This window comes from Platichthys flesus, chromosome 5 (assembly GCF_949316205.1).
Source record: "Platichthys flesus chromosome 5, fPlaFle2.1, whole genome shotgun sequence".
NCBI classification, from domain to species: Eukaryota; Metazoa; Chordata; class Actinopteri; order Pleuronectiformes; family Pleuronectidae; genus Platichthys; species Platichthys flesus.
The window spans coordinates 16,279,358-16,289,960 of NC_084949.1; the positions used below are offsets into that span (position 1 = coordinate 16,279,358).

General features: G+C 42.8%; 1 protein-coding gene across 1 annotated transcript; it reads left to right on the forward strand.

Annotated features, from left to right (window-relative positions):
* The first annotated feature begins 1,899 nt into the window (after positions 1-1,899).
* On the forward strand, positions 1,900-10,271 carry melk (maternal embryonic leucine zipper kinase). The gene is made up of 18 exons (XM_062387982.1): positions 1,900-2,034; positions 2,291-2,403; positions 2,490-2,575; positions 3,243-3,359; positions 3,465-3,608; positions 3,714-3,782; positions 4,585-4,677; positions 4,927-5,025; positions 5,245-5,313; positions 5,772-5,870; positions 6,151-6,237; positions 6,402-6,524; positions 6,653-6,817; positions 6,978-7,269; positions 8,287-8,383; positions 8,785-8,941; positions 9,242-9,345; positions 9,456-10,271. Exons 2-18 carry the CDS (start codon positions 2,325-2,327, stop codon positions 9,631-9,633), a joined length of 2,058 nt encoding a protein of 685 aa, XP_062243966.1. The 5' UTR covers positions 1,900-2,034; positions 2,291-2,324; the 3' UTR covers positions 9,634-10,271.
* Positions 10,272-10,603: the final 332 nt, after the last annotated feature.

Sequence of the window (10,603 nt, forward strand, 5' to 3'; positions counted from 1 at the left end):
CTTCCCCTTCTCCTTTCCATTTCTCTCCTCTCACTCGCCTTTCCCTCTCTCCTCCTCCAGCTGTGGGCTGTTTGATGTCCCTCTGTCCCGTCCTCGCCAGATGCCCCAGAAACCAAATGAGGGGTTCTGTCATCCCGCCGACACCTGGTCATCCCCTAACCACCGGTTACTCCCCTAACGACCAGCTCCTTCCCTAACGACCATGAGAAACACCGGACAGCCACTGATCAATCACCGAAATTCCTCGGCAGCTTTCTGTCCATGTTGGACTTGTGACAAGATGGGATATTTTCACTCCATAAACATTTTACGGGGCTGATGCGTGACTGGCCTTAAAAGCGTGATGTCTTGCTGTGGGTGTTCTAACAGACCAGGTGCAGTGTGTTGTTCTTCGCCAGTGCCTCTAATGAAAGAACAGTGACCAAGACAGGACGAGTTGATGTGTCTTTTTCTGTGCATCACGCACACTTTGACATTGAGAGTGTATGCAGTCATTACCGATGGCTGACAGGTAGGCAGGGGTCTGTTACAACCCAGTCAGGGGTCTCTGTCCTCACCTCTCCCTGTTTCCTAATTACAGGCTCAAGTCTGGTGCAGGTGAAGACACAAACATACACACACACCTCTTGACACCATAAATGCTCTTCTCTGGTCAGCTACTGCGGCTGCATACCGACGGGGTCAAGCAAAACATTTTGCACATTGCGACACACAGGATGATTCCCATTCCTCAGGTTGTGTGTGCCTGCCCATAAATGCACAACAAAGTACGTTGGCAAGTAAATCTTTCCGCTAACCACTACCTTTCAGAGAAGTGTAGCTGTCGTTATGCAATTCAAGCACTGTTTGTTTGGTGTGTTATTTCATTTTGAGAACCGCAGTCGAACCCCTGGGTGGGGCTGAGGGTGAACACCAAGGTTTGTAAAGGGCAGGTACAATGACATATTGGTTGGGTGATTTGGTGACTGCCTCTTGGTATGAACATCAGATCACTTTTCACTATTTCATATCGAAGAACACTTGAAATGCTTTAAGAATATTAAAAAGCTGATCATTTACTTTCCATTGTGTAGGTCATCATACACGACGCGAACACCAAGTATTTAATGGTTCCCGCTTCTCGGTTCTGACTATTTGCTGCTTTGTTTTCCTTACTTTAACTTACATGTTCTGGCCTTTGCTCATGGGCAAAATAGAAAGCCCCCCCCCCACCCCTCATATCGAACCAAGACACCCACGCTGAAATGAGAAAACAAACAAGTTTGTAGCTTGTCCTCCCAACGTTGTCATTTTGCACGTTTTTGTGTACTTTTGATTTTTCATGGTGTTTTCTGTCTTGTTGTGAATGTTTTACATCTGTAGTTGCTTCATAGTTGTTTTAGGTGTCTTTGTTGTTGCTTTGTTTTTCTTTAACCTTATATTGTATTTTTCATGTCGCTCTGGGTGTCCTTGTGGTCATTTTTGTAGGTGAACCTATGGGTGACCCCCATGATTTATACCCAGTGGATGGATGTAACAAAGTTAATTTACTTGTTTACTGTCGTTATATGCATTTGTCTGTCATTTACTCCATGACATATATATCTGAAAATATTTGTACTCTCTATTCAAAAATCTTTTTACAATGCGTTGTGTTACATTTTCAAACTGTTTAAAAGTCATCATTGTAAGAATTGGTCCACTGATCCAATAATCCCTGCATTTAGTGTTTTCATTTCCAATACTTTGTCTACATTATCCTTATAATACATGCATACTTGTATGTGGTAATGACCACAGTTTGGTACTTTTACTTGATGTTTCTAATATTCTTTCCATTTCATTTGCGTACAGACCTCTTGTTTGAATGACTGCAGTAACTATTCTTCACCACAAGGGCGCAGGCGAAGCACCAAACGGAAACCGGAAGTGAAGTCAACGTCAACGTACGAAATTCAAACTTGTGAGAGAAACATTTGTGACAGAGCTGAGTTTTCTGCTCATGGTTGTTTCCGGACTTCACCTCCTTCGTCTCCAGTTTTCACTCTAACTCAGGTAACTTCACTCAGTCAGCTTCTACTAACAGTTTGTCATGTGTTGCTGTGTTATGGACTTTTGTCTGAACTAGGCTGCTCTGCATTGGTGAAGCTAGTTAGCTAACCACAGCATGTCGGACAGACTCGGTGCTAACTTGCTAATGTTAACGCAGAATGCAAAGATAGTTTCCCGGTTTAGCTCGTTTCGGTGTTTTCGGTGATTTCGGTGAGTTGAGTTTAACACTGCCGCTGCAAACCTTGTTCTCCGGCCGCAGGAAGTGTTATCACCGAGCGGCTGAGGACGGGACGATGCCCGTGGAAAGGACCGAGCCCCGCGGGGCTGACGAGCTCCACAGATACTATGAGGTCTACGAGACCATCGGCTCAGGTAACGTCCATATTAATGGTCTTATTGTTTCTGTCGGTTTCTTGTCGTCTCCACTGTGAGCTGTGAACCGTGTGTGTGATTTTCAGGAGGCTTCGCTAAAGTCAAGCTGGGTCGACACCTCCTGACTGGAGAGAAGGTTGCCATTAAAATCATGAACAAGAAAGATTTGGGGGTAAGTCAGAAAGAGGTCATTCCATTGTCAACAACCAGTCTGTCAAATGTGCACTCTTAATTTGACTAAGTGTTAAACATGAAAGAGCTGAGGGAGGCTTAAATATCTGCTTTCTCCATCCAGATGGACCTGCTTTCGCCACTTCATTTTTAATTTTTTTAAAACTTATCTCCCTTTTCTACCACAAAGTTTGAAGGTTGCTCATCTTCAGGAGGGCTTCATAACACAACAGTACAAAAACATAAATAATTTAAAACTTACTCAGTAGACGACAGGCAGAATACGCAGGTCATAGACATCAATGTTTTGAAGATGTATAGCGCCATTATCCGTTTTCAGACATGAACTCCAGAAAATGTCTGGAAAATTGGGTGCATATTTGCCTTTAACATATGAGTAACGCGCCAGGAGACTTTCTGGGTCAGACGCAAAAACAGGAAAATGTCCAGAACATTCAGCTGAGGGATGGCACGTGGATAGAGTAGGCAGGAGGAAAGAGATGATGTAAAGATTCTGCTCTGGAAGTCACATGCCCAGACATTTGCGTTCTCCCATGCCCCTCTGGAAAGATTAAGTGAAACATCCAGACCAGAGTGGATGTCTGAAAGCACCTATAGGTACATGTACAAAATAAAATGAAAGCATTTTTTCATTTCTCTCCCTCCAGGATGATCTGCCGCGTGTGAAGGTGGAGATTGATGCCATGAAGAACCTGAGTCATCAGCATGTGTGTCGTCTTTACCAGGTCATAGAGACTTCCACACAGATCTTCATGGTGCTGGAGGTAAGCACACAATATTACACCTTACGCACAGAAAACATGGTTGAGTTTGTATTCGATAGCGTCATGTTGAGACATTTGGCTCTTTTGTGTCCCTCTCTTTCTCAGTACTGCCCAGGTGGGGAGTTGTTTGATTACATCATAGCAAAGGACCGTCTGTCAGAGGAGGAGACCAGGGTGTTTTTCAGACAGATAGTGTCAGCGATGGCTTACGTTCATAGTCAGGGATATGCACACCGAGATCTCAAGCCGGTAAAAACTTCCTGTCTGACCGAACCTGCAGCAAGTTGTGTCGAGGTATCTGCTGTTTCATATGATTTTAACGTCTGCTTTAATATTTGTCTCTTTGAACTACAGGAAAACTTGTTGATTGATGAAAACCACAATTTGAAGCTCATAGACTTTGGCCTTTGTGCCAAACCTAAGGTAAAACATCACATTTCCTGTCCTACTCTGTGCATATCAAACTTATTTAGCCTGTAAACGATTTCCCCCTGTTATATGAAAGGAATGGAAGCAGTACAAAATATCAAGGTTGGCTTGTTTTCATTGGTAACTGATCGTTAAAGCACTTCCAAACCTCATCAGACATTTTGAAAGATCATTGAAATATGACAAGTCTTCAAAGCCAGCTCACAGTAAGGCGGCAAGAGAGTGGAATTGTTTGGCAACACCATTGCCACTCACTCAGATTTAAAGTGGGAAACCCTGTATCAGTCTTATCACAGTCTGAAAGAGTGAAAGTGTAACAAAGCTACAAAGTTATGTCTAATATTCAGGGTGCAATAGAACATGATATCTGAGTCCCGACAAAGTTCTTAGAATCAGACTTATATCGATCGCCTGATTTTTCTTGGTCACTATTGGCCTTTCACCATTAAATTGATCTGCCTTCCAATGTGCACCAATGGGAAAATTGTTAAAGAGAATTCTATACAGAGCAGGGTGCGTTGCTTGGGGTATTTTAGATATGGTGTCATCGCATAGTTTGTCCACCAGGGCGCGCTCTGTTTCCCTTTTATTTACCATACAAAGCAGCATCTGTAGCACGTGTGTATATGTGAAGGATATTGCCTAATATAGTAATGTTTTTGTTTTTTCATAACTAAACTCTGCATTGGCCCCAAAAATCCAGTATCAGTCTGGCTTTAATACTCATTATAGAATGCAAACCCAGCATGCACATGCAGTTTGTGGGATCTGACTTTCCTGTGGTCGTCTCTCTTAGGGAGGCCTGGGTTATGAGCTGATGACGTGTTGTGGCAGCCCTGCCTACGCTGCCCCTGAACTCATCCAGGGAAAATCCTACATCGGCTCAGAGGTGAGAGAGGTCACACCCGGGCCATTAACAATTTTAAAAACCATTGGGGTGGCATTTCCAAGATTTGCTCTTATTTAAACCCACAGAACTTAATTTTTCACTTAGCCTGTTACCTGCCTGTTCCACAACTCTGCTTCTTCATGGTGTCTTGAGCATATTCACTGGCGCATAACTCTGTGCAACTGAGCTGTGAAATCCTGGCTGTATCACTTAAAGTAGTAATATTGCTGTGTGATGTGTAACCTCCAGGCGGATGTTTGGAGCATGGGGGTGCTGCTGTACGCTCTGCTCTGTGGCTACCTGCCTTTCGATGACGAGAACTGCATGGTCCTCTACAGGAAGATAACGGTGAGTGAACTGCTGTTAATGACTTTTTCCAATCTTTGTATAAAAAATATAAAAAATTATTGCACTTCTGCTAAATATTTGGAGGCCACCCCTACAGTGGTTGTTTGAACTTATATCATATTATATTACCACTAAAAGAAATCCTTAAATACGGGAAACCTTTATGTTCATGATGTATTTCTGTTTCATAATGTGGTTGTTTGTGTTTAACATCTTCAGAGAGGTAAATACGATAACCCCCGGTGGCTCTCTCCAGGTAGTGTCCTCCTCCTCAATCAGATGATGCAGGTAAATCCTTTGTGCAGTGTAAAGAACCAGCCTTGCAAATAACACAGACCCAAACCAAAATATATTTTCAAAATCTTTGTCTGAATCTGTGTACAGCTGCAGGACAGTTTTGTCCTAATAACGCATCAGAGGCAGTAACGCTGTTTGTTCCATAACAACTTTTGTAAAGAGTTTGTAAATGATCAGCTAAAGGTTGGACAACTTTTGGAATTATTTGCATTAACTTAAAATTACTTTACCTCCATTGTTGCAGGAAGGCAGCTGAAAAAGCCTGTTTGCGATGAAATTAGAGATTATTGTTATTATTTTCAGTTTTGCAGACTTTTGTATCACTTAATGTTATTCATTGTATTTGATCTGCTTAAATTTAAATACAACTTTTAAAATTGGGATTTTCTAAAACATTGCTTGTGTATTTTGCTGCAAATTCAGTTGTAGTTTCTTTGTGTGACCTGTAGGTGGACCCCAAGCGGCGTGTTGCTGTTCGCCATCTACTGGACCATCCCTGGGTGCTGAAAGACTACAACAGCCCTGTGGAGTGGTTCAGCAGGCAGCCGGTACAATCACACAACACACCTACAAGCTGTATAATAAATATATATATGCAAACAACAGAAATGCAAAAACACCAAACACGTCAGTATCTGATTCTGTTTGAGTTTTTTTCTTTCTTAAATTTGCTCCAGTCACCGCAGAAGTACTTTTCCGTAGAACAGCCCCACAATCCTCAACAAAAAATATATTATACATTATTTTTGGAGAAATGTTGTTTTACTTTTCACACATACAGAAAGTGTCAGTCTCGTATTGATCCGTTTTTTGTTGTTTTTTGTGTAGCTTGGTCACATAGATGAAGACTGTATCACTGAGATGGCAGTCAACATGAAGCGTTCGAGAGAGAGCACCACAGCCCTGGTGAAGGAGGTGTGTGCCACTTTGATCACACTATCTAATGTTGACAATGATGTCTATTATGCTGATCAGATCTTCATCAACTCATTATGTGTTTTATATGAAGAAAATACAAAATATGGATGTTGTGTCAACATGATTGTTTACATAGTTTTCATCCATGTTGACCCCCACAGTGGCTGTACGACCACACCACAGCCATCTACCTGCTGCTGCTGTCAAAGAAACAGAGAGGAAAACCTGTCCGTCTGCGCCCTGAACCAGCTGTCTGCGAGGACTCCTACTCTCCCTCTCAACAGGTCAGACTCAGGACCACAATGCTCTGCTGTCTGCATTGGGCTTTACCCACTGTTAACCAGTACCAAATGTTGTCGTGGATCTTTTCCCCTTGTTTTTCTTCATTTCTGATTTTCTCTCTTTCTTTAAGACAAGGGAAGCTCTTCACTATAGCGAGGATGAAGATGCTGTGCTTGTGGGTTCTTTGGATTTTAACTCAGAATACATTGATGACTGTCCCTGGAATTTAATCAAACAACACACCCCCAAGGGGGTCAGAGGGCAGCCAGACGGATGTGCAAGCAACAAAGACAAGGTGTGTGAGAGTTGGGTTCAATATATGCTTTGCTTTTTGTCTTTATTAGAGAAGGTTCAGAAAAAGGAGCATGTTAGGATAAAATCTTCTCTGTTGGGGCATGTTTGATGAGTCTTCCAGATAAATATACTCATGCCACATTTCACGCTTCCTCCTAAAGAGACATCTAGCATCTCCATCAGTGGAGAGAAGATGTGCTTACAGCCCGACTCCAGAGAGGGGGCGCAAGACCCCACAGCATCGCCAGGAGAGGAGGGACAGAGACCAACAGCAAACCACTGAGAACAAGGAGAATGTTGCTGTTCAAGAGAAAGATGTAGACATTTTCGTATTGCCTCCTCCTCGAACTCCGGCGTCCAGTAAGAAAAATGCACGCCACAAGAATGTGTTGACCACACCCAATCAAAATACTGACGGCAATAGCGGCAAGAACAACGCACTCACACCTAAAGGTAAAAATAATCTCTTGGATACTCAACAAATGGCTGTAGTCTCGGTTCAAAATGCAGTTTGTGTTTGTGCTGTAATTGTTTTTGGTCCAAACAAAAAAAAGTCTTTATGCACAATGTCCATTGGATTATTTGCATTAGCCAATTGGCCCTCTGCACATTGCCCAGTCTCAATTATCTGCCCCCTCTCTCCGTCTCATGCAGCTCTCATAATCACAAGTGCCACATCAACATGCCACACATTTGCAAGTAAATTGTGTTCTGGTAATAAACTCATTTATTGGACCTGTTTTTATCTCGAAACACTCATATTTCTATGATTTAGCTGTCATTACGCCACTGTGAATGGACACACACACTTGTCAACTCAAAGGTGAGATTATTATCAGGAAAGCTACTTCTATTCACTTATCTGTAAATGAAGGACACTAATATGAATAGAGAATCATTAAAGTCATAATTATTTGTCAAGGTGAATCCTCTGCTCTGATGTCCAGCCTCATTAGTTTCCACTATAAACTCAGGCACCACCCAGCCAACGCTCCGCCACAGAGCCCGTTGTTGTTCAAGTGTCCGGGCTCGGTCCTGCTCTCTGTCCAGCCGCCTGTTCTGGCGCAGCATGTCTACAGCACAGACATGCTGCCTCTGACATACTTGTCCACACACACACACAAGCACAGTGGTCTGTCCCCAGACGTGTGCCGTGACAGGTGTAGCTGTCTCTTTCCTCTGCTCGCTGTCCCTCGTGGGCTGTAGTGACATGTGTTCTCCTGCAACCAAAGCCTACCTGTGAGTGTGTGTGTACTTGTACTTATATATTTGTGTGGACCATGTTGAGCATAACATTATGGAGTGAGAACATTCTGGCGGGCCCTCACTTTTTCAAAGGCTTGTCTTAGGGTTAAGACTTTGTTTAAGGTTCAAGGTCAGGGATTTAGATGTGATGGTTAAGGTAAGGGGCTGGCAAATTTATTATGTCAATGAGTATCCTCAACATTTCTGTTCCTTTGCACCTTGTAGATGGAGGCAGTGGCACTAAGGAACCAACCAAGAAGAGAACAGCCGAGAACAAGGAACCTGCACACCTGGACATATTGGCCTTCAGTCCTGAGAGAAGGTGATTAACCAGAGGGACGGGACGGGGCGAGGCTCCGAGGTGAAAGAAAGGGGGGGAGGAAGTGTATGAGCACCTGAACAGCGTAAAGGTTAAATCTTAGGGAAGACTGAAGCTCACACATCTAAGGTAACAGGAGGTGTTAGGGTGGGCTGCACACACTGAACAGAAACTGCTATTCCAAACTTAAATGCATGTCCATCAACAACCTGAGTCCCTGATAAGACTTAAATCTTAATAAATGATGTCAAGAATCAGACAGAAATGCTACAGGGCACCTTAATGGAAAGTTTTAATTTCGAAAGATTTGAAATAATATGTGAGGTGCCGTGAGGGACAGGTGACAGCAACTTGGATCAAATGTCAACCCGGAGTGATTACACGCTTTTCCATTTGCTCTGCAGGTCTCGGTCTTTGGACATGGCAGTGACAGGAGACAGCGGTAAGAAGAAGAGAGGAGGAAAGGTGTTTGGTTCTCTGGAGAGAGGTCTGGATAAGGTGATCACCATGCTCACTCCCAGCAAGAGACGAGCCCTGCGGGACGGCCCCCGCAAGATCAAGGTACATGCAGGACGACTGAGTCCCCTGTGCTCTGTTGCACATAAAAACAGAGCCACAAATAGTTATGATCTCCTTAGACTCATTGATTAGATGAGTTGAAGGAACATTGTTTGAAACTGCGTATGACAATATAACATCTTGAAATCGAGCAATATAATCGATACATCTTCATAACTGGAACCAGAGAATGTTTAGTGGTTTTCTTTGGTAAATGACTTAAATAGAAATGAATTGTCAGATATTTAAATCCTTTTTGACAGGACTAGGCAGCGTTGTTGATCTGTGATTGTTTTCCTGCAGGCTCAATACAACGTGACTTTGACGAGTCAGACGAATCCGGACCAGGTACTCAACCAGATCCTCGCAATCCTGCCGCAGAAAAATGTCGACTTCATACAGAAAGGGTAAGAGCACAAATGTTGTCGGTTAACATGTATTTTTCTCTTATTTTCAGAGCAGGCGACTCTGTATTCAGATCCTAATGTTTCTGTATGTATTATTGCCTTACGTTCAGATACACCCTCAAATGTCAGACGTGGGGTGACTTCGGGAAGGTGACGATGGCGTTTGAGTTGGAGGTGTGCCTGCTGCAGAGGCCCGAGGTGGTCGGGGTCCGCCGCCAGAGGCTGAAGGGAGACGCTTGGGTCTACAAGCACCTGGTTGAGGACATCCTCTCCACATCCAGGATTTAAAAGCACTTTTCAGCTCCTCTCCGAGTCAATAGACTGGCCCTTCTCTGTCAGCAGTCGCCCCCTCTGTCGGATGCAGAGAGTCTAAGCATTAAAGATCAGTCCTTCATTATTTTGTATGAATATTAAACATTCTCCTTAGGCCAGTCTTCAATCTCGCGAGTATGTGTTACATTGAATTCATGAGAATTACAAGCCAAGATCCTTTATACTGTATCTTGTTTTATGTAGAATATTGTTGTTTAATTCCCTTTTTCATAACTAGCAGGCTAAATAGGGTCCACGTCAATCCTCTTGAGGTGTGTATGATGTGAGTGTGTGTGCGAATGCATGTTTGTGTAATGTATTTACAGTTTACCTTCTGGCTGCTTATTACCATATTTATGTCATGATATTGTTATTCTCCCCTGTAGGTGCAAAACTTGATTTAATAATATAAATAAGCAGAGCGTTACTAATTTACTTTCATTGTTGTATTATGTCTGTGTACATTTCTTCCATCATGATGTTTTTACGTGGTTCTATGAAGTGTCTGTTTTTATTTCCTGTCTGTGCTTTTCATGTTTTTCATGTGTGTTACGTCTTGTCTGTAAGATTTTTTACTGACTGTAAAGGGAGCAAAATAAATGATTTCTGCTGAGTGTAACGTGTCCGTGTTTGTTCTTCATTATTTATTTTTGTTCAGCAGTTTTATGGGGCAGTCGTGTGTTTTCTCTGTCCTCATCCTTATGTTCATCTTCACTCCTCTCGGGTGCAGGGATTGATGGAGATCATTTGACTCACTGACAGAGTCTCTAAGTATTTGTCACCAATAAGATTAGAGGTGAAAGGTGTCAGATATCTACAGTCTTTCTCACTTCAGATACTTACAGACGCCAAGTTCACATTCTTCACTCAAATGTTGATGATACCCATCGTTTACTCCACCGAAGATGTCATGTTTCTGTTTGTAATCGCGAAGAAACCATTAAAA

Bases quoted from the DNA above. Each gene is read 5' to 3' on its own strand.
- melk (XM_062387982.1), top strand. From the start codon at position 2,325: ATGCCCGTGGAAAGGACCGAGCCCCGCGGGGCTGACGAGCTCCACAGA. The intron at 2,576-3,242 runs GTAAGTCAGAAA...CTCTCCCTCCAG, and splicing joins TGAACAAGAAAGATTTGGGG to GATGATCTGCCGCGTGTGAA. The intron at 5,026-5,244 runs GTGAGTGAACTG...TAACATCTTCAG, and splicing joins TCCTCTACAGGAAGATAACG to AGAGGTAAATACGATAACCC.